Source organism: Macadamia integrifolia, chromosome 3, assembly GCF_013358625.1.
Source record: "Macadamia integrifolia cultivar HAES 741 chromosome 3, SCU_Mint_v3, whole genome shotgun sequence".
In the NCBI taxonomy this organism is placed as follows: Eukaryota; Viridiplantae; Streptophyta; class Magnoliopsida; order Proteales; family Proteaceae; genus Macadamia; species Macadamia integrifolia.
Window position 1 is genome coordinate 30191007 of NC_056559.1, and position 26760 is coordinate 30217766.

At 40.0% G+C, this 26760-nt stretch overlaps 3 protein-coding genes and 1 pseudogene across 3 annotated transcripts; all 4 read right to left on the reverse strand.

Annotated features, from left to right (window-relative positions):
* Positions 1-290: 290 nt before the first annotated feature.
* Positions 291-4847, reverse strand: LOC122072754 (U-box domain-containing protein 14-like). Its single transcript, XM_042637154.1, has 4 exons — positions 4030-4847; positions 2696-2812; positions 2080-2493; positions 291-1978 (listed from the first exon to the last, which is right to left on the reverse strand). The coding sequence occupies exons 1-4, from the start codon at positions 4303-4305 to the stop codon at positions 902-904; spliced, it is 1884 nt and encodes a 627-aa protein (XP_042493088.1). The 5' UTR covers positions 4306-4847; the 3' UTR covers positions 291-901.
* A 9194-nt stretch (positions 4848-14041) lies between these two features.
* Positions 14042-16875, reverse strand: LOC122073291 (thylakoid lumenal 15.0 kDa protein 2, chloroplastic). Its single transcript, XM_042637849.1, has 6 exons — positions 16567-16875; positions 15967-16070; positions 14756-14846; positions 14562-14630; positions 14372-14481; positions 14042-14282 (listed from the first exon to the last, which is right to left on the reverse strand). The coding sequence occupies exons 1-6, from the start codon at positions 16805-16807 to the stop codon at positions 14190-14192; spliced, it is 708 nt and encodes a 235-aa protein (XP_042493783.1). The 5' UTR covers positions 16808-16875; the 3' UTR covers positions 14042-14189.
* A 688-nt stretch (positions 16876-17563) lies between these two features.
* LOC122073172 lies at positions 17564-18517 on the reverse strand (annotated as a pseudogene).
* A 2349-nt stretch (positions 18518-20866) lies between these two features.
* On the reverse strand, positions 20867-26266 carry LOC122074340 (ras-related protein RABF1-like). Its single transcript, XM_042639166.1, has 7 exons — positions 26173-26266; positions 25994-26043; positions 25630-25707; positions 23835-23929; positions 23473-23578; positions 21766-21855; positions 20867-21553 (listed from the first exon to the last, which is right to left on the reverse strand). The coding sequence occupies exons 1-7, from the start codon at positions 26264-26266 to the stop codon at positions 21410-21412; spliced, it is 657 nt and encodes a 218-aa protein (XP_042495100.1). The 3' UTR covers positions 20867-21409.
* Positions 26267-26760: the final 494 nt, after the last annotated feature.

A 26760-nucleotide genomic window follows, 5' to 3' on the forward strand; every position in this document is an offset into this window, starting at 1 on the left:
CCATGATGGCTTTGGACGTGAGGGAGGGAGAGAGACTAATCAGGGTTACAGAGGGATAGAGTGAGGGACAGATGAGAGTTGGAGAAAAAGAGAGAATCTTCCTTTCGCTTCAACTTATGGTATAGCTGGCATGTTTCGCTTCTTCAAGCAAATGTTCTCCATCGTGTGATTTGAATTCAAAGGAAACGAGGATTATTCTTCCTCAACACAGATGGTTCTTCCATAAACATATTATCACTTCCACGGTATACCAGAAGTAATTAACGATATTAATTCATCAAAGTCTTGTATTGGTAAAGTTACCAAAACATGGCAAAGATCGTGTTGCTAGTAACTCTGTTATCCACTTCTGATCGACATGTACTCCTGATGCAAATGATATATATGCCTCCAAATAATAATAATACAAAACAAACTATGCACATTATTCAACTTTACAGATTCTCACGTCACACTGCCAGAAGAGTGGATAAATCGTTGCTAATGCTGACAGCTATTCTGGCCATCCACTGCAAATGAATCAGAAAATAATGCTAGGCTGTTAGCAGGGCATGCTCATTTTCTTTTCTCGTGGCTGTGGACTCTTTGGTTTTTCTTAGTCTCGGACATCTTACGCTTCTTGAGTCGAACTCTTCCAGAGTTGAATCCGGGCATCCACTAGCTTCAAAGATAATGTCAAGCCCCCTTGATCTTCCTTACATGAAGGTGGGGAGTACCTACCCTCCCACAAACAACACTATTAACTTACAATCACTAGACCCCATCCTTAACCCTTTTCATCTTCCTATGCATCCTTTCATATGTGAATCACCTTTCATAGCATTGGCAGGCCTACTCTATACCATGAATCTGTCTTGGTAAAATATTTTTTCTGTTAAAAAGTGGTCATGCAATTGAATTGTCATGGTTCACCAACCACGTCGATTGTGCGATGCAGGAGCTCTAGAAGATTTCCAGCTTTTCTCCTGGCCCTGTCAGTGCCATTCTCTGCCAGCTCCTTAAGTACCTCTTCTGCTGCATGCTCCCTTGCAGTCATGAGATGCTGTACATCACCAGTACACAGAGACCACAAAATAGCGGCAGCATTCTCTCGGTTGTGTGGGGATCCAGTCCTCATCATCTCTATTAAAACTGGAATGGGTTCTGCTTGACCGATTGCTACTTTCCCTTCATGATGACTAGCAAGGATGGCTAGTATAGCAAGTGCCTCATCCACCATCCCACCAGCAGCATCTGTCAGCAGTCTCATCAGTGGTGCTACAATCCCCGCCTTCACTGCCCTCACCTTATTTCCCTGATATATCGAAAGGTTAAAAATTGCAGTGGCAGCATCCTTCTTGCCTCTTGGGCTTCCTTGGCACAGAAGATCAATAAGAGCTGGAATAGCCTCTGCAGCACCAATTGCAACCTTGTTCTCATCTATCACAGAAAGACTGAAAAGGGTGGCAGCTGCATTTTCCCTAGCTTCCATGCTTCCATTTTTAAGTACATCCACTATATCAGAAATTGCTCCTGCATTTACAATGCTTCCCTTGTTAGCCTCATTTATGGAAAGGTTGAGAAGTGCTGTAACTGCATGTTCCTGCGTCCTAGGATCTGTGGAGGATAGTAATTCTACAAGAAGGGGAATGGCTCCTGCCTCTGCAATACATACTCTGTTATCTGCATTCCTTTTCGCCAGCAACCGAAGCTCACCAGCAGCTGCTCTCTGTTCATCTGTATTACCGATTGTCAATTTTTGTAGTAAGGCATCAATAGCTGCTCTATCACAGTCTGAAACACAGTTGCCTGACTTCTTATTTCTACAGCTCCCTTGCATCTTAGGTAGCTCAACACCATTGCTTTCACACCACTGTGCAATGAGACCCTTCAAGACGTAATTGGGTGTGAGAGTTGTGTGTACCAGCGTCTGCTGGGTCTTCGGACAAGTTTTGTGCCCGGCATCCAGCCATTTTTGAATGCAGGGCCGCTCATAAGTCTGCAAAGCAAAAAATCTGGTAAAGGGGCTAGGGAGACGGAACTCGGAAGATAACAAATAATACAGAATTTCTAACTTTGAAGACAATGGGAGAATTAAACCTGTCCGGTGGAGACAATAACAGGGTCTTTCATCAATTCAAGAGATATTGGGCACCGGAAATCATCTGGGATCACGGGAGATCTGTGTTGCACCAAGCTCTTTTCACTCTCGGAGGTGTCTGCTTCTGGATACCCCATAAGTACACAGTCCTTTACTTTCTTCAGCAACATTGTCATTTCTTCAAATCTATCCCCTGGGTCTCCACCGCTGAAGATAAACATTTCCTGCAGAGCAAGTGATTCCTTCTTGAGGTCATTTATAGTCCTGAGCTGCAGCTTTTCTGAAAGCCTTCTTAGAATGGTAGGATCAAGTTCTTTTTCTTTTAATGTCATGCACAAATCTAAGCGCAGTTGTAAATCGGGACTATCCATTCCTTCTTTTGCTCTGGTAAATTGAGCATGCACCAGTTCAATCTACAGCCCATGACAACAAAATATATTAAACTTCAGAATTCTGAATTCTCAGCAATACACAGTTTAATTTAAAAATGTTGTTTTACAGTGATTTATACATGGAGCATTAATGTGAATTTAATAGCAAATGTCTGCATAGCAGAATTACAACTGGTGAATATTGGGTCAAAACGCTTTAAGAACCAATGGTTCGGAACTATACCTGTTCCAGAACTTCCTCTGATAAATGTAGTTTTTCATAGAAAACTTTGCTCAATGCATTCCCAATTTTTTCTGTCACAATTTGAAATTCACCTGCAATCTTATCCCTCTGCAAAGCCTGCAACACGTAAACCATTTCTTACAGAATCAGTTTGAATTGACATTCTTGGGGGACTTGGACATACATTTTGTGTGCACAGGAGTGTGAGGGTGTGTGTGTGTATGTGTGTGTGTGTGTGAGAGAGACAGAGAGAGAGGGAACTTGGGGCAGCACCAAGAGGAGATGCAGTGAAGGGAAGTTGATTGAGATCACTTAGCCAATTGCAGTGGAGATCAATTGCTGCAAAAACAATGAGCAGCAGCATGATGAAGATCACCAGAATTGAAGGGAATGCCTAGAAGGGCAGGAGTTGAAAAGGCATTTTAATCTGGAATGAGTCTATCATGGATTATTGTGCAAACTAGTATCAAAGTTGCACCATAAACATGAAATTATATTGTAGAAAATAAGCATATATACAATGTGGGTATTTTTAATTTGCAGAAAATGATTAGTTTCTGTTTCTATTTTCATTCGAAATGGCACCATGTAGATTAATTTATTTGTGCAGCCACAAGGGCCCTTGTATTTCTCCTAGAGAATATTTTAGATGAGAGTTCTTCCGTGGAAATCCATTTCAGTGCAAGCCCAAAAGATATTCTCGATAACATACAGATGGCATCTTAGCTCAGATTATGTAAGATCTCAATTCTCTCTTCATTCTATGGAGATGGATCTAAACTCCACCTGAGCAACAAAAGGACCTAAATTAAGTCAAGTCTGGGCTCTGAACTCAAAATTTGAATCTACAGAAGCAAAGTCTAGTAATATCTTCCGTAACTTCCTTTCTTAAGCAAATGTATCCAAAATCACTGCAGTCCCAAAAACATACTAAGATCACTATAAATGGAATGAAGTCTGACCTTAAGTGTGTCCTAGAAAGGCCCCAAAGTGGCAACTAAAGTCCCGACCCCTAACCTATGTTTATAAGTTGTAGATCTGTCCAGTGTAAAGTCAATTACTGAAAATTGAGCTCGGGGTATCCTGCTCTTTGAATTTCCCAATTTTGATAGCTGAGTTATCTATGATCTCAGAAGAATGAGAAGCTGAAATCAAGCACATTACGTAATCGTTGAACATTAAGCATAACCCCTACCAAATATACCTTCTTTTCCCCCTTTCCTTTTACAAGTTCATAGTAATTGTCAACACAATTAAAAGGCATAGAGGCCAAAAGCACGGGATATAACTCTGAAGTCTGAACAGATTAATAGGCAAAGAAGAAGAAGAAGAACCTGATGGATTTTGCTCCCTTCATTAACTGAACGAAGAAGCTCCTTAGCAGAATTCAAAGCATCCTTGAGCGACCCAAGAGCTCGAACTTGGTCTTCACCGAGAGAAACCTCAGTATCCTTCAATTCATCAAAAAGAGGGTTTAGCAGCTTCACCCGTCTCACGAGATTACTGTACATCTTCTTCGACGTATTCCGACACTCAGGAAACCCACATATCTCCCTGATAACCTCAATTAATTGATCCACCACAACCGTCGACTCTTCCATGGCCTCCATTTTGGACCAAATTAAGCAATAAAAAGGGGAATAATAAATCCTAGAAGCTGAAAGAAAACCCTAACTTCTACGAATTGCAATTCGCAAGTAACAAAGAAGGCCAAGATAAGTAAACTAGTTTAATGAAAGAAATTACTATCTGCAAACACCTAAGACGTGAAACATAAGAACTGCCGCTCTGCAAACACCTAAAAAGACATGAAACTTAAGAACTGCCGCCATGATAGGACAGACGAAGAAGATCTGAAAGAAAATCCCGGTAGAAACGTCAAATGGAAGGGGGAAATTTTGAACAAACGAAGAAATATCTAAATTTTTTTTATCGCAAAAAGGAAAAAAAAATTATACAAAGTACGACCAAAGAGAATAAGAACTGAAAAGTGCGAGACTCGAGACTTGAGAGGGAGAAATTCTTATTTAAATAGGTTGAAGAAACTCTATCAAAAAAAAAAAGCCTGAAGATGAGAGAACCAGATTGGTTGACAATGCCCAATTGACTTAAGCTGAACATAGTCTACGAATTTGTTTCTGTAATCCCCACGTTTAAAATTCCTTAAGCTATGTTTGTATGTCAAGAAAAATAAAAGAATAAAGGAATAAAAGTTCCACTCCCCCAAACATTAGATTCTTATTTGATAACTTGGATTCCGCACTCATTTCACCAGCTTTTTTTTTTGTTTTTCGGTGAGGCATTTCACCAGCTAAGGCTAGGTTTCATTGCCAAAGGAAATAAAGGAAAAGAATATGAAATTTTCACATTGAAAAAAATAATAATAATAATTAGGAAAAATTACATCACCTCTCTTGTGGTTTGTCGAAATTATATGTGGGTCTAAGGGTTTGAACGATTTATACCCCCTCTCCAAACATTGACGGTGTGAGTATGATGTTACCAAGGATTAAAGTATCGATATCGGTCGTCGTATCGATCGGCCAAAATTAAGATACGTATTGGAGGGTATCGTATCGTATCAGAGATACGCTAAGATACGCATATAAATAGATATGAAATACCTTTTTAAACACTTTTGCATAAAAATTTTGTTAAAAAAAACTATTGATAACATGTATTATGTATAAACACTAAATTGAGGGTATCGTACTAAGAATTCAAGGTTTGTAGTTGTCCCATGAATGTAAAATCCTTGTTCCTAACCTTGATTTCCACTTTAATTAGAGAGAAATATGGTTGGCAGCAACTTTGGAACAAAAACCCCTCAAAAAATCGTGTTTTCTGAAAAATACTCATCTTGGTCATTATATGACCGTAGCGCACTATATCGGTACATACCGATACTCACCAATACGTACCGATCGATACTTACCGATACGTACTAATCGATACATACCAATACTCACTGATACGTACCAATATATATCAAAACCTATATTTCACCTCGATTTTATATTTTCCATAGAGTATCAGTACGTATCGATGGTGTATCGATGCATATTAGTATGTATCGTAATATATATATCGATATGAAAGTATTTTAAAAATCTCATGTATCGTATCGATGTGTATCGTATCGGTAGGCAAAATTTAAGATACGTATTGAAGGGTATTGTATCGGTATCGGAGATACTTTAAACCATGGATGTTACTGTTATACATTAAATGACCTTATTACCCTTTTTTTTGTGGTAAAAACGGGTCTATATATTTATGCATGACCAGCGCAAGGAGTCCGATTTACATAGATCAGAAATCCAAGGAGTAGAAGAGGGCCAAACCATCCTGCACGCTAAGGAGGTGGCTTTCTGAGCTAAGGAGTCAGCGACGTTGTTAGTCTCCCTAGGAACATAATTGAATGAACAAGAAAGAAAAAATGTAACTAGATATTTGATGTCCGTCCAAATACCGAAAACTTCAAGTTTGGGATCCGCATGGTTGCTGCTTAAGATAGTGGCAAGCTCAAGATTATCTATTTCCACTTCAATGTTGTTAATTGCTTCAATAGTACTATGTAAGAGCCCACATCGAATTGCAACTGCTTCTCCTTGAAGAATAGATGAGAAAAAAATTGGCTCAGAGATAACAAACTTGGGGACACCGTCGAAATTTCTCAGAATAAATTCCACTCTAGTCTTCATCTTGGACATGGTAGCATCAGTATTGAGTTTATAAAAGGAGGGGCAGGGAGGACACCAATGTACTGAACGGTTACAACCAATTTGTTGTGGATTATGAGAAAAATGTGTATTGGGTGCATGGCTACTGCAAAACTCATCAAACTCTTTTTCAACATATGAGATTATCTCCCTGGGTGAGCGATCTCTGCCATTGAAAATGAGATCATTACTAGCCAACCATAGAGCCCAACAAATGTAAGATGCCAGACCAGATATCTTATTCCCCAATCGCTTTCCTACAACTGAAAAATAACTCCACCCTTGAATAGTATCAATTAAATGAGGATCCTCGGATGGAGGGCTGAAACCCAATCTAGAACCATATCATACTGCCCAAGCAAAGCTACAGTTGAGAAAAATATGATTTATATTCTTGTTCTCATATCCACATCGAGGGCAAGTTGGATTGAGAGGAGCATTCCGACGAATCAAAGCTTCAGCTAAAGGGAGACCATCTGAGCATGCTCTCCAAACCAAATGTTTAACCTTGGGCATAGCCTAAGCACTCTAGATTTTCCACCAAACAACTTTCGATGGGAAGTATTGACGTCTATTGGTAGAAGAGGAAGGAATAAGACGTTAAGCATTATCTTTCATATTGTAGATGTGATGATAAGCAGATTTAACTGAATAAATGCCATTCTTTGAAGCTCCCCATACTCGGTAGTCTTGGCGAGGGAATAGACTTAATTGAATCTTCTTAATGGCAGCAACATCCTCAGGATGAAAATGAAGTTGTAAGAGGTCCTCCCTCCATACCCGATTCTCCTCATCAATTAAGTCTGACACCCATTTGCAACTATGATAATTAAATTCAGGATGTTGAACCTTAAAATTAGGAGAAGATGGAAGCCAACCATCTTCCCAAATTAGAATATCCTCTCCAGATCCCACCAACCATAGTAGTCCTTTCTCTAAAACCTTCCTACCTTCGAGCACACTTCGCCAGCCCCAAGAGGGAGATGAACCTGCTGTAGCATGGAGAAAATCAGTATTTGGGAAGTATGTACTTTCCATCATTTGAGCTCAGGGAGAGGTAGGGAACTTCCACAACCTTCATGCCAGTTTGCCTAAGAGAGCTATGTTGTGTATGGCAGGGTCTCTGAGTCCCAACCCTCCTTTGTCTTTAGAGCGGCACATTCTGTCCCAAGAAATCCAACAGATCTTGTGCTTTTCATCGATCCCATCCCAAAAGAAATGAGTTGCCGCCTTTCAAAGAGTAGAATGGTGAGCCGCTGGCAATTTAAAATGGGTGGCAGCATAGGTATTCATCGAAAGAGCGACTGAAATCAGCATAGTTTCCTTCCCGACATATGAGAGTAATTTGTGTTTCCAACTCTACATTCTACCTTCAGTTTTTTCATTGATTTCCTTAAACAACTCAAGCTTGGAAGTACCGAAATGTATGGGAAGTCCCAAGTATTTCTTTGGAGGAGCTCCATAAGGGATTTTCAAGATACGTGAAAATCAACGTTTGAACTTCGCCACCGTGTTGGGACTGAAGACTAAACAAGATTTTTGGAGGTTGACTTGCTATCCACTAGCCAAACAATACAACTCCAGGCAAGAATTGATATTTTGAATTTCAGTAGGATTGGCTTCCGAGAAGATTAGAGTGTCATCAGCAAAAAGTAGATGAGATAGGGGTTCACCTCTATTACGAATTTTCATGCCATATATAAAACCATCATTTCCAACCTTGTGGAGAACTACACTCAAGGCTTGGGAGCAAATCACAAAGATTGCCGGAGACAAGGGGTCGCCTTGGCGAATGCCTCGTGAAGGGGTTATAGCACCACGAATCAAGCCATTGATAAGCATCTTATATGAGACTGAAGAAATGCATGAGAGAACCATTGAAACCCACTTCTGGCAAAACCCCATTCGAGTGAGTACCCTCTTTATAAATCTCCATTCGAGCCTATCATATGCTTTCTTCATGTCTAGCTTCATTGCCACATATCTTCTTTTACCTTTCTTCTTATGAGAAATATAATGGAAGGCTTCGTGGACACCGAGGATGTTATCAGATATAAGGCGATCAAGAACAAATGCTGATTGTGCAGGAGAAATGACTTTATCAAGGATGTTCTTCAAGCGAGAGGCCACAATCTTTGTCACAATCTTCACAACCACGTTACACAAGCTAATTGGCCTGTAGTGGTCAACAGATTCAGGGTGGTCATGCATAGGAATGAGACATATCATGGTATCATTAAGATCTTTAGGCATCACTCCATCATTGAAGAACTTCTGTACAAAATGAAAGATATCAGTATTGACAAGGTCCCAGTAATTCTGAAAAAAGGCTGGTGGTAGGCCATCTGGCCCACGGGATTTAAGGGGGGCCATGGAACCCAATGCCGCCTTGATTTCCTCAAGCTCAGGTTGTTTACACAAAGATTCATTATCAGCTACATTAATAACAGGGGATATAGTCTGTAAGACAACTTGGAGAGCAGGTTCATTAACTCCTTCAGAGCAGAGAATGGTTTTGTATTGATCCACCACCTCATGAACTATTTCCTCTTCATTTTGAGTCCATTCACCTAAGCCAGTTCTGAGTTTAAGGATTTTATTCCTATTACGTCTATGAAGGGTGGAGGCATGGAAAAATTTAGTGTTTCGATCCCCACTCTTCAGCCAAATAGCTCGCGACTTCTGCTGCCATAGAAGTTCCTCCCTGTTCAACTCAATTTCAAGAAGATTAGAGACTTCCCACTCCCTTTCCGGAGATGTTGGCGTTGATTTTCCTGGAGATCTCCAAGCTCCTTGAGATATGTCTTGATTCTGTTTTAAATATTTCCGAATGATTTCTTGCTCCAAGCTGTAAACACCTCTTTACAGTTTAGGGACTTTTTACTGATAGAAAGACTAGGCTTGTCAACTGTTGCAATAGACCATGCTTTGGCTGCAGTGGAGGCACCTTCAGAGTGAGTAAACCATAGAGATTCAAATCGAAAAGGCCGAGTGCCGGAGAATCGCCCACCCTCAGCATCTACCACAATAGGGAAATGATCCGATCCAAGAGAAGGTTGAACAGTAACTATGGATTCTCCAAATGCACTGCGCCATTTTGCATTGGCGAGAACTCGATCCAACCTGATTCTGATGTCTTTTCCCTTTCGTTTATTGTTCCAAGTATAGGTGGGACCATGAGCACCTACATCCATTAGCAAACAAGAATTTAAAAAATCACGGAACTGGGGTGTATCAGAAGATCCCCTTGATCGGCCCCCCTTTTTCTCATGCCACGAAAGGTAAGAATTAAAGTCACCCATGCACGCCCACTTTTCGTGCCTACTCACACAGAGCTTTGACTCTATCCCACACAACATGACGACAAGATTTAACTGGGTCACCGTATATACAAGTTAAACAGAAGGGGGGATTGGAATTAGATGTTACCTTGGTATCGATGATACGATTATCCGCATAAAGGACCTCCACTTGGATCTGATGATTCCATAATAATCCTAGACCCCCTGATGAGCCTACAACATCAACACTAAATGAAGAGAACATTTGCAATTTGCGCCCAACTTGGGCTAGCTTCTTGGAAGAGCATTTGGATTCCATTAGGAAAATTAAGTCTGGTTTTACTGACTGGGAGAGGTTACGAAGCGAGCGAATTGTCAAAGTACTCCCCAAACCTAGACAACTCCATGAGATGAGCTTCATGGATCCCCTTGGTGTTGATATCCCCCAACGACCAAGGGGCCATCCATTAAAAAACCTCTCTGAAGGGGATGGCTGCTCCAAATTAATCCCATGCATCTCTTCCCATTGGACGTGTTTTGGCAATTTGCTTCTGGTCTTGGTGGACTTCATTTCCATAGGTTTGGGTTGATGAGAACTCTTAGATTTGATTTCCCGAGCCTGCATCTTCAGATTGTTGCCTGAGAAGAGTGTTGGTGGGGCTAGGAGAATGGGCACTTGGGGATTTGGATTCTCTGTTGTATACGGAGTAGGAGAGGTGGGGTGAGTGGAAGAAGCTTCGAGTAGATGAATTGGGCTTGGCTCAAGGTTAGAAGGAGAATTAATTTCAGTAGGGAGGATATTAGGAAGGTTATGATTTGGAAAGAGTTGGGTTGAGGCCTGATTTAGACTAATAGATGGGCTTGATATATTTGAAAGTGGGCTCTGTGGGCTTGATATAAAGAAGGGTTGAGAGGAGTTGAGTTGTGATGGAAGAGGAATGTAGGTTGGAGTGTTTATGGGTTGAACCGGGTTAGAAATTGAGATTCCAGAGAGTAATGGTAGTAGGGACAACAGAGGGTTAGGATTTCCGGACAGCTGGCTTAATTGATGGTGAAGGGATTCGAGTAAGGTTTGAGAGTTAATAGCTGGATGAAAGGGATGACTGGTGGTGGGGTAATGAATGGAATATTGTCCGATTCTCGGGTGGGAATATGGAATTGGCAGAGGTGGAATGTTCATGCCGATTGCCATGAGTAGTGGGAATCGGTGATGGCAGCTGTGAGGGGTAGGTATGGTTTGGTCCAGGGTGCCACGTGTAGGTGGTCCAAAAACTGCAGTGACATGCTCTGACCTGGGGCGTGTGGGAAAAAAATCGTCTGCAATTCCGATCTCGTACAATTCCGTGAAATACCCCCTTTAGGGGGTGACACGTGTATTGATACCAATGTAATGGTCCAGATCTGATTTAAATGATTTAAGATTTTATTAGTTGTAAGATATCTGGACCATTGTATTGGTATTAATACACGTGTCACCCCTAAAAGGAGTATTTCACGATATTGTACGAGATTAGAATTGTAGACGATTTTAACCCATGCCGTACTCATTCTCCTCAATCGGAGAACCCTACCGGCGGGAGAAGCTGGCATTGGAATACCGAAAAACAGAGTGACTGGAGTTTGAAGAGTTAACTGGAGGACGGGTAGAATGTCGATCGTGTGAACCATCCGGGGAGGAATGGCCCAGAGATTGGAACGACATAGCTCATTCAATCAAGCGGGGTTTTGGAGCCATTACTCGCATCTGAGTCCCAAACGGGGCCGTTGGGAAGGAAGAGCAGGTAAATGCATCATCGCAGCCGTGACGACTCATGTGTTGTAGGCGGGCTTCGTAGAAGGATGTACACCGCTTATCCTCGTGCCCTACTAGGCCACAATAGTAACAAAATAGGGGAAGCTTTTCATAGCCAACAGAGATTGGGATGTCCAGGTCAGAGCGGCATTTGATTTTGACGACAACCGTCAGAGCTTTGAGAACATCTATGGTAATCCGGCATCTCAGAAAAGCTTGACGACTGCTATCTCTGGTGAGTTGGATGACATGTACAGAAACCAAAGAACCTACCTTCACCGCTAGCTGCTGGCAGACTTGATAGTTAAGAATCTCAGGCGGTGTTCCATGGAACTGGACCCAGGCGCTACTTTATTACCCTTTAGGTAGGAAAGTCTTAATTACATATGATCATTACACCCTTATATACTCATCCACGCAAACCACTCAAATCTCCCAATCCCTAAAACATAACCGTTGGAGAAGGTGGAGTTCGCACCTTTGCAAATCGCCCCTGCAAGCTCCATACAACTCCGACGATCTTAGATTCACACTGATTTACGCCGAACGGTGTTTTGGGGGAACCCTTTTAACATAACCGTTGGATAAGGTGGAGGCCATACCTCTGCAAATCGCCCCTCTGCAAGCGCCATACAACTCCGGCGAGCAACCTTTTCAGACGGATTCCCGCAGAGTTGTCTAGCTCAAGCAAGTTGAAGAGACCAGGAGAGAGAGAGAGACAGACAGACTAACCTGTCAGCTTAAAGCTGCGAAATCGAAGGAAATTTGAGTAGAGTAACAACGAAACGTCGAATTGAAACATACCCATAACCAAAATTAAAAAGAGAAAAATGGGTGGACAGCTTCTCTTGTAGATTCTGGGCGAAATCCTTCCTCCACCAAGAAGAAGATTGCCGCCGTTACAGGGACCTTGGAAGCTGTAAGGAAAAACCAAAAAAGGGGACTCACTCTCGGCTCCATTAATTGGTACTTGGCTTAGCTACTGGATCACGACAGAAAGAAGCCCGGATTTGTTGGAGATTACTCGTAATTTCGTTTTAAATATTTTTAGAATTTGAAGTATAGCAGTAACTAGAAACCCTCTGGCTCTGTTTCGATTCCTCCTGAATTTACATTTTTTTTTTTTAATGAATCATCGTCTTTCTTTCTGTTCTCCATGTTCAACCCAAAAGCTAGGAATTTGTACCATAAATTTGGTAGTTTCTAGTTTCACTTAGATTACTGATGAGGTGCCATCTTTGTTTCGACTTCTGTTTTATTTCTTCAATATACCTTTGCAATTTCTTTTGATGGTCACTGTGGCATTTTTCTTGAATTTTTTTCCTGTCAATAGTCCCATCTTCAGAAGGTGCTGGAGAACTGTATTCTCTGATTGAATTTGCTTCCTAAGGTGGAACTGGATATAGGTGATTATGATGAAAAAGGATCGGACTTTTGACTTTGATCATGGTGCCACTTTTTAGCATTGAATTTGGTAACTATCGCCCCATTATGGATGCGGGTTCGTAGCTTCTGCTTCTGAAAAAACAAGATGACGACGAACACGATTCTAAATGTTTCACTCGTTCAGGCTTCACAAGATGACGACGGAAGATTGTTAAATGCTTGGACACGACAAGAGAGATCAGTCGGTGTTCTTCGCTACCTGAGGTTGTAGAGAATGTTGGCAAGGATTGAAGACTAGGTTGAAGATGAAAGCGAAAGGGATTTTCCCCTTTCCTTAGTTTTTAAGTGAAGGGTCTTTGGGTTTCTTTCACTTTATTATTATGGCATTTTCGGTATAAAAATGGAGACATAACTAGCTCAGTTTCAGACTCACGAACACTAACAGATTGGATTTAAATGTAAAAATCTTTCAAATTATAGGGGAAGGGGGTATAAATCATTCAAACCCTTGAACTTACATATAATTTTGATAAACTACAGGGGAGGATAGAGTAATTTTTCCTAATAATTATAATCATGACTCCACATAAAGTTTTAGATTGAAAAAAAAAATCGTAACTTATTACTCTACATGATTATGATACTAATTCCAAATCATTTTTCTAAAAAAAAAAAAATCAAAATCATTTTATATTTGATTATAAAAATTCAATTTACATTTAAATACCTTGGATATGAAAAATATAATGAAAATTTTATTAAAAACATTATTACTAAATAAGATAAGAAATTTAAGGATAGAGGCCGGGGTGTGGGAGCCTTCAGACATGGTGCAACATGCTACATAAGTCCAGCACATGTAGTTTATAAAATTATGTTGGATTCTCGAATAATGATATCTTTTTTTTTTATATAAAAAATTTCACTTTCCTTCCCTTTAACTTCCCGTGCAACCAATGGGAGCAACAAAAAATGCGGGAACTAATCTCAGCTATTCACTTGGCCCCTCCTCTTCTCCATACTGTTTTAAGGATCGGCCATGACCAATATTGATATAGATCAATTTTATCATTTGATTTGTATTGTGAACAACAATGATTGGCTGATTGATACGGATCAGTTAAAACATTTTTTGAAAACTTAATTTTACCCAGACTTGGAAAACTTTTGAGAATAAAATGGGGGCAAATCAATAGAAGGTTACGATTTCTTAATTCAACAAGACGCATCTCAAATTTAACAAGAGTGCAGATTAATTGTGTGACAATATCATTTGTCAAGGGAAATGGACTACAGTAACTAGCATGCCTTTACTACTTTATCTCCGAGCAGTTACTTGATCCAGCAGGTTCCCTCAAGCAATTTGATATCGCCATGACTGCAGCTTCAATAGATGCATCTTCACCCTGTTTCAACCATTAACGACATATAATCTCTCTTCTTAAGAATCAAACAGAAGTCATCGGAAGAAAACCTGACAAGACAGGAATTTCACCTTTTCCTTCCAATAGAACATGTTCCCATACCTCCCAGCCAGACGGCTCCAAAAGCTACGGGGTACTTCTAAATCAACCGATTCCCCCACATTAAAGTTCAATATATTTCCTGTCAAAACATACCAGTGTGTATATATATCCTCAATTGTAGAAGACTGTTCAACAATGGAAATATTTGTGAGCATTTACCAAATGTGGGATCTGCAACAAAGACAACAGTTCTATCATCAACTTGCCAAAAATCTCTCACTGCCAATCCTGCAATAGAGTGAGGTGTTAGATTACAGCTTCAGCCTTGAAAAACAAAAAGGGGGGAGGGTGGTAAGCCAAGCAAGTGGACAACTCATATAAAGCTCGATGATACTTCCAGCTTTGAATCCCACCTGGAGTTTCGGGATAATTCTGTGCAAGAACCCTCAGCTTGAATCCTGTATCTTTCTCGAGATTAGCAATTTCCTGAGCCAGTCTATTCTCCTGAGAACAAGTCAAACAAGCAATGGTATTTATCTATCTGATTCATGTAATCTAAACTGTCATGGCATTCTTCAATGTCTCTATGATACTTAGATGTCATCAAATAGATGGTTCTCTGGCTAGGTGCAAAAATTTTCAGATATCATATACTTCAGGATTCATTCTGGCCCAATAAATCAGACTTTTTTTGAGGTTCAGCATGTGAATCTCAGTTTGCATCCAGCCCTATAATTCATTTTCAGACCTCGGCCAGGATTATGAGCTTGGTTTATACAGTTTTCTCTTCATCGAGATTGGGAATTTTCTGCTAAGGAACCAAATATAATCAAGAGATGAAATATAAATACATGAAAGATTGTTCAGTTCTTCAAACCACAGAAAAGCCCGGGAATCAATTAAGCTAAATTTCAATCACTGGGAGAAGATATGCGGACATTGAAAGGATGCACAGCTAAAATGACTGAAGAAACAAGCAGTTCAAAAAGGTCTATCTTGCCTTTTGATAAGTTTTCTGTGTAACCAAGTATTCCAGTCACTGCAATAAGATCAGTGATATGGATAATCATGCCACGCATAATAAGGGGAACCATTGGACTAGTACTTTCATCGAGGCCTTGTCACTGTCACTCATACCACCAAAGTCTTTTGCACTTCTTCACATATGAATAACAGCCCTCAAATTTTCTTTAATGTTGTCGGTTTGTTTGTTTGTTTGTTTGTTCTTGTCTTTTTTCAATTAAACAAGGTCAATATAAGATTCTTTGCCTTGGGTAGAAGGTTATTGGGTTGAAAGGATGGTATGTGAAACATAAACCCCTTTGGGGCACCACTCAGCTGCCAAGTGTAAACATCCTTCTTAACTGAGTTCCAAGCCTATTCCATCTAACTTGTACTCCATTCTAAAATCCGAACACTATGCAAAGAAGCCATAAACTCACTTGTAATTTGACAATCATACAAAAATTGGAGCAAAATCTGCGCTCTTACTGATGTACTTTCATCTTAGTGATTAAAGCATTTGGGTTGGGGACTCAAGGTTGACATATAAGATCCAATGAGAAAGAGCAATATGGGGGCCTGTTGTATATCCAATTCAACAGAACAAGAGAATGAATCTTACCTGACCATCTGAGAGGAACCCAGCCACATCTATAACCACACTAAACTCCTTGGGAAGCAATTCTGGCTTGTTGACCCCAGCTTTTGCCTCTGCAAATCCAACTCCTACAATTTTTTGTTTGCTCTCCTTTGAGTTACATGTCTGAACCAAGAAAAGAAGAAAATTCCAGCACATGCCCAACTCAAAAGGAGCTCTAAGGATAAATTCATTGCTTCAATTGTTTGAGGATACTGAAAGAAAAATGCAGAAATCGAACATTTATCAAGGCTAAATTCAGAGGTAGTAGTATAAAATTCAGGCTTATATGAATCACAAATTATTGTAGCTGTCTACCTACTGATGATCTCCTTGGCACCAGGACAGTCATATGGCGATTGAAAAAACTTTGAAGCTAGACTTATCTAATTTGAGAATCATATATGCGTATTTTTAGTCATAATAAAAGTGTAGGATAGGAGCATCGAGCTACAGGTTCTCAACCCAGGCCTCAGAAAAATTGGTAATGTTTACACCAATTGGCCAATTGAACGGACTAAAGTCATTTTCCTTTCCATTTTGTGGAGAAAGTTTTTCTAAAAAGTACGCCTCCTCGGAGTTTACCTGTGAGCGATAATCCGAGCGCCAGAGCACTTGAGAGAGCGAAATTCAAAGATTTCGAAGGAAGACCTGCAACCCATCCCCTGAAACTGAAATTGGAAGCAGTTGCGTTTCGGATTGAAGCGTAAGACAGAGATGACGACGATGATGATAACGCGACGGTTCTTACTATTTTAGGGTGCGTTCTTCCTCTGTTACTGATACAACTACCCAACTTCAGGGACGAAGCGGAGACGAGCGCCATCGATTGGATGGAGCAGTTCCCTACTGCAACCAGGTATTCAATTCAGATCTGGATTCTGGATAATGCAGTATCTTCTCATCAGATTATAAAATTTCATAGACAGAAATTATCGTCTATAGGACAACCCAAACTACTAAGCCACCGGCAGTTCCTACACCGCCTCATAGACTCTCCAACCACCTATGGTGAAGAGAGAATCTCCTAATCCACATTTGACTGCCTTCTTTCTTTCACACAACATCCATAAATTTCAGATAAATAATTACTATCGTTTTAAAGTGATATAACTTCATTGGGAAAAGGACTCAAACGCTTCTCTCTCCTACTCTCTCCTTTAAAAAAGGATCAGTTGCTCGCTAGATCACTTGATTGTACTGTAATGGCAGAAGGTGAATAGATGTCGGATGCTGACTCATATGATCACTCGTACAAACAACGAAATCAATCTCCACTCCTCTCCCTTTTTGACACATGGAACCTTGTATATAAACGGTGAGATGCCCCTCTCATCCTCTCATTAGCTTGGTGTGGAAGATTTCATCCCTGACAATCTTCTACACTCAATTTTCTTTCACAATGAAGTAATTTTAGTAAAATATATCTACGAGAAAGTTCTCATCTAAGCAAGCGGCATACATATGCATACCAATGAGGAGCGCAACCAGGTCATTTCATGAGAGAGAGAGAGTGTGTGTTTCCATGAACAAACGAGCTTTATTGATTCTCACCTTCTAAGCATTTCTAGTACTTAATCCTAAGATAAGGGAATCTTGCCCACAGGATTAGCAAACATTCCCTCTATCTAATAAGTATTGCTGGAGACAAGCAAGGCATAGACATGAGATTAATTGAACCTCCAACACCACCACCCTCTCCCTCAAAAAAACGGTACATAGCAACAGAGAAGGGCTAGCTTTGTAACAATAAGTCTAACACCGTCACCAAGAACAGTTTATTCCTCTTCTTGAGTCATGATAATGCTCTGCGACTATTCTCTCCAGTTGGGTCGATTGGCAAGGGATGGTGATGGCACCTTCCAGATCAAAACCAAACTCCTCCTCCGCCTGCTCTAGCAGCCTTAAAAACGCCGGATGAGTTAACTCAGTGCAACAACGAATCGCTTGGGCTCACCATCATCATCATCTGCCATCACAGCGAAGTGACCTTCCTTCACATCTTCCGGCACCGATGACGACGAGGAAGAGGAGTCACTGACCTTTTCAATTTGATCATCTAAATCTGAAGCCAGTTTCCTAGACAGCATTGAAAGGCTCTTTGGCAGCTTCTCCATTACAATCTTGAGCTTTATAATGCCATTCTTCTTCTTCTTCCTACCAAGAGCTCTAGTACTCTTAGTAGTCGTGGCTGTGATGAGGCTTGTGTGTGTGGGGTGTCTGGGTAATGTTAGTACCGTGCATGGCTGGTCTGGTTCATATATATATCTACCAACTTGGTCGGTTGAATTGAACGTAGCTGCATATGAATAGAGAGTAGAGACCAGTCCATGTGAGTGATGCTCCCTGGGCCTCCTACGGTACGACCTTTTTGCCAGTCATGTCGCCGTATATATCAGCTCATCCTAGGGTGCAATTTCATATCGAAATCAAATTCAATTGAACCGCTCAAATCGAATCTAATACCATCTCATCTCAGTTATATGAGGTATGATCCCACTATAGGGGCTTGATGAGGGTTGATATGTGTTTAGATTCCTTTGTCTTATAAGTTGATTTATGGGATAGAGTTCTTTTAAGGTTTGTATCAAAATGGTATCAGAACAGCCTTCTCGATCCCAACCCTTGTACGAAAGGAGCAATCTATTGCCAAAGCTGTGAACAAAAACAAACACATCCAAGGGACTGCGGCAGGCACCACACTTGGTTCGGTTCGTAGGGTTTACTCTCATGTGATGATGTGGTAAACTGCATTAGTTAAAAGCTTCAACGCTTTAACTTGTGGATAAAATATCTAATTTAAGAATTATTGAATTCTCTCCCAGAACTACTGGACTCACAACACTATTGAAAAGTAGAATTACCAACTTTTACACAATGTATCGGTAATTAGTTCGTACAACGACAACATTGTACGATGCCACATCCTTGGGGAACAATATTGTTTCATCAAAGCTTGGTGAGAGTATTGAAAAATTCTTTAAAAATAGGGTAATTTACAGTGCCACCCCCTAGAGAATGCTACAATTATAGGACCACCCCCTCTGTTTCACCACATCAGACTCAGACCCCTTACTGTCAATCACTGTTAAGGAATGCTATGAAATGACGTTTTTGACTTTATGAGTAAAACACTGATAAGTTACTTATTTTCACTATTTCAAAAATACCCCTCTTTATCATTTTACCATTTCATTCTCCTTGTCTCTTTCTCTCTTCAACAATATTTAAGTAGCATAGATTGGGTATCCTCTTCTGTCACCGGTCGAGACTTCCCTACTACTCTGTCGAGCTCTTCATGGACTTTTGATTGGATTTCAGGATGGAGTACCATCCCCGCTAGTATCCACTCTATCAAAACAGACACCGTATCCATTCCCCTAAATATCATCTCCCATAAGACAAAAACATAAAGAAGGCATATTTAATTACTATTGAAACGAAGACCTTCAGAGTTCAGAGGGGTTTTGAACCCCATTCTACGTGCAAAGCCCACAAAATAACTAGTATGGACATCCAAATCCGCTTCTTTCTTTAGCGTCTTCTTCCTTTTCTAAATTTTATGGGGTTTTCATTTTTATAAATTAGAAGTATTTGAAAGGGATTAAACAAATCAACAAACGAAACAGAAGTCAGGAACTGCTTACCCAGAGGACGGCAATCATGTCAGGTTCCGATAACTTATTTGGTCCTTGAAGAGAAAGTAAAACGTCAACAATGTCTGTGGCGGCTCTCTCTGTATCAGTAGTTCTAGATTGAGCTCTATGCTCGACAATGATCCTGTTCACAAACTGGTTTACTTTGGGGACGAGTTTGGAGCACCTGAGTCTAATGCTTTGAGGGTCGAACCCGTACATGGCGAGTGAAAGTGGAAAAGTGATCAACAATAGGAACCAAGGAGAAGGTGTGGTGGTGTACCCACCCAGGTGCACGTCGTCAGCAAGGACACCATGGCCACCGGAGGTGAAATTAGCGGCGACAGCGGTACCCCAATTAATTACCTGAGCCTTCTTCTGAGACTTGTACGGGAAATTAAAGGGTGGTGAAGGGGAGAATTCAATAGGTAGGTGAGGAGGCTCAGACTCACTAGAAAGCATCGCCACCACTTCTTTCATGGAGGGTCGATGCGCAGGCGAGCGTTGCAAGCAGGGAAGCGCAACTTTGATGCAGAGAAGCGCTTGAACTCTATCTAGAGACTGAATGGATGGATCGATAAGGTCCAACAATTTCCCACCGTGAGCAAGATGACGAGCCCATGAAAGAAGGTTAGCTTGGCGGATACTTCTTCTCTCCGACAACCTAAGACGGGAAGCGATGGGTGTTTTAAGTACTTCATATTTAATAAGGTCATTTCGGTATTTAAAATAAAATATAATTGCTGACATCAACATATATGGTATATTCCTTAATAGTAACTGACGGTAGGAGGTCCAAGTCTAATTTGGTGAAACAGAGGGGGTAGTCTTATAATTGTGGCATTCTCCAAGGGGTGGCGTTGTAAATTAACCTTAAAAGTAAGGCCAAATCTCTTCCACATACTCAATGTTCCAAAAATCATAACCCACCAATGAATTTGTCCAACCAACCAGAAAAAATATTGCTTAGGACAAAATTTCACAAAAATAAGTGTAGTTCTTTTCGACTTGTTTGTTTCGTTGTAACTTTTTTCTTCCCAATGATATTATACACAAAATTTATTTGAGGATTTTTTTTTTTTTTGGACATTTTACACTGAAATAAATAGTTGATAAATAAATCACATATCAAATTTTACACCAAAATTGGGAAACACCTCCCCCAATCATTGGCAAGCATATCTATTTGTCCATGCACCTATAGGTACTCCGCGATCATCTGATTTTCAATGCTTCCGTTCACAACATGATGAGTTACATTTGAGTTGAAACTTGATATATGAGCAAGAAACCTTGAGGTCTACCCATTCACAAAATTCATCCAAATTCGATTTGTCACATGACATAAGTAGACACCCGATCAATACTTGATTATGTGGATCATTAGACCAAAAAACCTTCACCCTAAATAAAATCATTTTGATGATTTCAATTATATTCTAAGCACATCCCACTCCCTTTGCAAGCCTGATTCATCATCTAACATCGTGAACAAATCAAACTGAATCTCAATGGATGTTCAGTAATTACATATTTCATCACTCCATATAATATCATGAAGACGATGCCTGGGTTAGCCGTCTAGCAATTTCCTGCCAAATAAGTATTTAAAGAACATTCAGTTTCCAAACTAAGGAAAACGCTTGATTCTCCTCAATTGTATAAGCATCAAGATGAAGATGATCTCACTCTTCTAGACCATCTACCACATTGATTCCAAAGAACAATGCTTGGTCTAATCACCATATTTAGGCAGAGGTGATACATCTTAACAAAATTTATGTTTGCACACTTCATGCAAACGTCAACTTTCTCAGTATTATAATGAATGAGAAATAAATAAAAAAAACCTCAATTAGCTGATTGATATTATTAGCCATCTTCGCAGATGTCTCAATAAAGAACATTCCATTCTTCTCTGCATAATCCCTAGCATCCTTCACAAATAGAACAAATAGAATTCGAATACATCACCATCTTTGAACCATATGAAAGCAAGCAATGCGCCAAATAAAGCTTATAACTAAGAATACAATTTTTATTCATATAAGAAATCTAATGTATTATATTGGGATGTTTGATAATGAAAGAAAAAGAATGGCAAAGGGGGAGAAAACAAGGTAATGACCAAAAGGAGCATCATACATACTTGAACCGGTACTTTTCGACCCTCATGAAGATCAGCTTTGTTTCCCACTAAAGCCATTACAATATCAGGGCTTCCATGATTTTGTAGTTCCTGAAAAACTTATAAATTCGTCAATTATTTGAATGTAGTCAAAATGATAAACTTTCTAAAACATTGTCTATGACTTTCAATGTACAATTGGGAACCACACAAATTTTGCTTCATAGTGAACATGATGTCAGACACTATAAATAATAAGTTCTACAAGTGTCGAATGAAAATTTCAGAATTTATGATGCCAAAACGGAAAGGAAAATTTGTGAAACCAGTCCATCTGATAAATTTCAGATGGACTGGTTTCTTTCAAGACAAACTTCCAGTAGAAAGGAAAACAGAAAGTATAAGTCTCCGAGGGCACAAATCACCCATCCCTCACAAAGGTGCACAATTCTCACCATCGTGACGAAAGATTAACCAAAAATCAATATTTAGAAACACCCTTGCAGACATCCAAACAAAGAGACGATGGACAAAAATGATTGATAATTTGATATGCCCAAACACTTGAAGCAAATTTAAAGAACCAGTTATTGCCAAGGAGTAGAAGGGGTATAGTTATGAATTATGATATAATCCTTTCTCCCCTTTTTGGCCCCGCGGAGGGGGGGGGGTGCAAGTCTGTATTTATAGATGAAAACAGAAAAGAATGCTACTACATAGCCCTTTAGGAGCCTAAAAAGATGCCATAAAAAATCATTTTCCATTTTTTTTTCTCTACAGTATCCTGAATCACTGCAAACCACAAGCCCAAAAGATGATTTTTTTTTTTTTTTGGGGGGGTGGGGGGCCCTCAGGAGCCATTAGAGCACGTTCAGCTTGGTTATGAAAAAACCCTCTTATTTTCTTATCAACTTAAGCTCCTGCTGCCACTACTGGAATTAAATTTACAGTCTTTTTTCCCTTTGGTTAAACCGTTTCATTTTCATACGTGAAAATATCATTAGACATAATCCACTACCAATCCAATTCCTCAGAAGCTCTGTTCAGGTTTCAAAGATGGAAGACCAATGAATTGATATATGCAAATCCAATAAAAAGATGAAAGGGCAATGAATTGATAAATAAAGAACTGATTCAACATCTTTTTTGAGACACAAAAGATAACACTCAGCAAGCAGGTGCCCGGGGTACAAGATAATTCGAAGTAAAACGCTTCCTTTAGCAATTGTCCACATGAAGAATCATACCTCTCAGAACTCCATACAAACACATTAACTATGAGTGATGGCCGACCAAGGCCTTCGAATGCTTTAAAATGTGATTTGACTGAGAATATGCCAAATCAATATAAAACCAAAAAAAAAAGAGGGGGGGGGGGGGAAAGTGTATTTGGTTGGCCCAACAAACAGCCACGAGGCATGTTGGATGGGGCTCATATTTTGTGGGCATGTAAACCCCAAGGTCTGCCTGCCACCCAACTGTCAACTTTGAGCCCAATTGGAGTTGGCCAAGTGGCAAAACAAAACTTTGAAAATCCATGTATACATAAAGACTGCTGGAGGAGGCATGCCAATACATGGACGGCTGAAAGTAAATGGGTGCACGGACATATATGGTTGAGTATTTCATTTAATTTGAGGCTGGAATTTGACACAAAGCTAATCTAGAGAGCCAACAATGAATAGAAGAAAATATAATAGGACCTCCCTAATTACTCAGTGATGATACCTTAATCCAGTAGTGAGCTTTGTTAAATGACTCTGAACTTGTTATATCATAAACAATAACTGCAACAGCAGCTCCTCGGTAATAAAGTGGTGCTAATGCAGCGTACCTGACAAATAAATAAATGAATTGATTAGCAACATATCAGGACAATAAATAGGTGAGGTCTTGTAAATCAAGTTACCATCCTGGAAAAGGAAATATTTCTCACTTCAATGAGTCTTGGCATGATTCTCCATTAATTGAAACAAAAATTAGTACACCCCCAGCGTAGGCAGAATGAAGGATTAAGAATTATGGGATTGCAACTGCTTATACAAATTATAACTACCACACATAAGAAGAACAATAAATTTAGACAATACCTCTCCTGGCCAGCAGTATCCCATAGTTCAAACTTAACTGTGGTAGAATCTTGCAAGGCTATAGTCTCTGACAAGAATGAAGCTCCTACAGTTACCTAAACCCAGTGTCAATCAACAGATGTAAGCAACTCCAGCATAATAAAAGTAAATGGTGAAAGCTGTTTAAGAAACACAGTTCTGTTGATGAATAGTACAAAGTTAACCATAGTTGTCTCAGCATCTAGGCAACCCTAGGCATCGAAGGAGGAGAAAAAACAAGTTGACACCAACAAGGGGTCCATCCAGCAAAGGTTTCCTAGGCAATGCCTTGACAACTATGCAGTTAACCAATGAATTTAAGTCATAAATCAATATGACGCATTTGTTGCACATATTCAACTGTCCAGCTAATTATTACCTTGGATGTTGGGTCAAACTGACCACGGACAAAGCGAAGAACAGTACAAATTTTTCCAACACCAGAATCCCCCAACAACGCCAGTTGCACATATTTATGATGTAATGTATCAGTAAGATTTAAGTAAAAAAAAAAAAAACCTTCTACCTATTATATTTACAGAACTGGAAAAAAGTGCTGATCAGTGATGGAAATGAGTCTTGCAAGTCTCCCTATGGCTTTAACCATAGTGATATGGTTTATCCTATAAACATAAATGTGAATATGCATAACTTCAGTTATCAAAGAAGTTTCATTCATCAAAGAGACAAGAATCTAAAACAAAAAGTACCAAAAAATTGAGATAACTCAGCATTCCTAGAAGACACTGTTCCCAAATAAGATCTGTCCAATCATAACAAATGCTAGCTCTCTCCATGTCATAGAATTCTTCTGTAGAGTAAGTCCTTCTTCTCATTTCTTCTGTCAACCTGAATAAAGGTGCTTCACACTTAGCTAATAGCCTAGAAATCTGGTTGCTCAAAAGACGTGATGGAAGCCTGTAAACTATAATCCACAGTTCTCTTCCTTCTATTATTGCTTGGTTTGCAACAGTTTCGAGCACCTTCATACCGTAGCCTTGAATACAAGGGCCCTGTCATAAAGAAAGCCCAGCCTCTACAACTGACCGGAACTATATAAAAAGCAGCACCAAGGTACTTCAACCAACTCATCACTCAATTCATTATAAAATGGTTAGGTATCTACAAAATTCCCACCAACCATGAACTCAGGTGGTTGCTTCAGCTTCCCACTACATAATCTCCTATCTTCATCAAAGATCTGCAATTTGTATAAGTGAAAATCTCTCTCAATCAGAATGCCTGAGCATATTTCACATGATTTAAGAATACTAGATACCCATTCTCTTCTTACCCAAAATCAACAATTATGGAATTCTCTTCTTCCTCCACTTTGAAAACCTCACCCATCCTATTCTCAAGGATACCCAGAAAATCACTTTCCTGAAGTAGGTTTTCATCAGAAGTTCTCATGAATTTATCGACAACAGGAGAATAACAGTAACAACTAAACTTGCCATTGTTTTTTGTATAATACAAACCAAGGAACAACAGATATGGGGATCCTTCCCCATCCTCCCCTTCTTCCCCAATTCCTAGTCACTTGTTTGTTTAACTAATGAAGCAGTTAATATTCACATGGTATTCATCCAAAAAAAGAAAAAAAAAAATATATCGACATTGTAGTATTGTACATTCCCAAATACGGATTAACTGAACAACAAACTAGTTATATAAACCCTTATCCTCAACCAGAATAGAGAAAAAGAAAAAAAAATAAAAACCCCACGGGTGGAATGAAACAAGAAAGATTCACCAAAATACCAGTGTACCTTACATTTGCCCGTAAGTTTTTTGAGTCACTTGCTCCAGCATTTTCATGATTCAAACCTGCAAGTGGCCCAGGAGCCCTATTCTGCAAAGAAACAACATGCAGCCAAGGTTGATAACAATTTCCAGAAGTCGAAGAGGTTGGGGGGGGGGGGGGGGAGAAACAATTACAACAGCGGTTGGAAATATCAACCACAATTTGATCATTCAGCCCATGGAATATCCGGAAATTGCTTAATCAAATAAGAGAAACGCTTAAAACATCTCGAAAGTAGACATAACAGACTCCTCCGTACGGTAAAATTTCTGGGTTTTCTCAATGAATTCCGATACTGATAGAAAGTAAAAATCGAATTAAAATAAAATAGAACCTGGAAGAGAGGAAGAGCAACACATGGCGCGGCGAGTTCGTCCGATATATCTAGGGCTCAAACCAGAAAAGGTAGGGTTTGATGAAACTCAAGCTAGTGATTGTTTGTTGTTCGGTCCTTTTCGTGAGATCTCCAAGTGAATGTATCATTGTATACAGTGCGGAAGGATGAGAGTCTACTCCTCTTCGCAAAATGCAATTTGCGCAAGCAACTTCTGCTTCTCGCATCTCCTCTTCCCCATGAAGCATGGCCGCTTCTCGCCACACGACGCATGGCCTGCCAGTTAATACAACGCACAAGCACCTCACCCACACCCCGCGCGGGCGCACGCCGCAAGCGAAGCTACAGTCAACCACAAATTGGCATCTTCTACTATTCTCTAATTAATCGCACTCTTTAACGGTTATTTTTTTTCAGCGATGTCTCTCGCTCAGCGTAACACAAATTCAAATTCAAATTAGAAAAAGGGTAATTTACAACGCCACCCCCATGAAGAATGCCAATATACCCCTTCTCTTTCACCAAATTGAATTCAAACCCCCTGCCATCAGTCTGTTAAATGATATTGTGAAATGATAATTTAGCCCTTATGAGTAGTCTCATCCCCAAATCAATAGCTACTATACGGAGCACTAGAGATCATCCAGAGCATCAGCAGCGACAGACAGTGATGTGGAGGGACGACTCACGGTGACCAAGGACTTGTGCAGTGACTCACGGCAACCAGGGACTCGTGGTTGTGGTGACAGAAGGTGACGTGCAGGGAC

Bases quoted from the DNA above. Each gene is read 5' to 3' on its own strand.
- LOC122072754 (XM_042637154.1), bottom strand. From the start codon at position 4,305: ATGGAGGCCATGGAAGAGTCGACGGTTGTGGTGGATCAATTAATTGAG. The intron at 2,494-2,695 runs GTATAGTTCCGA...CATGGGCTGTAG, and splicing joins CAGAGGAAGTTCTGGAACAG to ATTGAACTGGTGCATGCTCA. The intron at 1,979-2,079 runs GTTTAATTCTCC...TTTGCTTTGCAG, and splicing joins TTATTGTCTCCACCGGACAG to ACTTATGAGCGGCCCTGCAT.
- LOC122073291 (XM_042637849.1), bottom strand. From the start codon at position 16,807: ATGGCGCTCGTCTCCGCTTCGTCCCTGAAGTTGGGTAGTTGTATCAGT. The intron at 14,847-15,966 runs GTAAGATTCATT...ACTTGTTCTCAG, and splicing joins GGTTCCTCTCAGATGGTCAG to GAGAATAGACTGGCTCAGGA. The intron at 14,482-14,561 runs GTAAATGCTCAC...ATGTTTTGACAG, and splicing joins TGTTGCAGATCCCACATTTG to GAAATATATTGAACTTTAAT.
- LOC122074340 (XM_042639166.1), bottom strand. From the start codon at position 26,266: ATGCGTCGTGTGGCGAGAAGCGGCCATGCTTCATGGGGAAGAGGAGAT. The intron at 21,856-23,472 runs GTATCATCACTG...TAAGTTTTTCAG, and splicing joins AAGCTCACTACTGGATTAAG to GAACTACAAAATCATGGAAG. The intron at 21,554-21,765 runs GTATGTATGATG...CTATTTGTGAAG, and splicing joins GTCGAAAAGTACCGGTTCAA to GATGCTAGGGATTATGCAGA.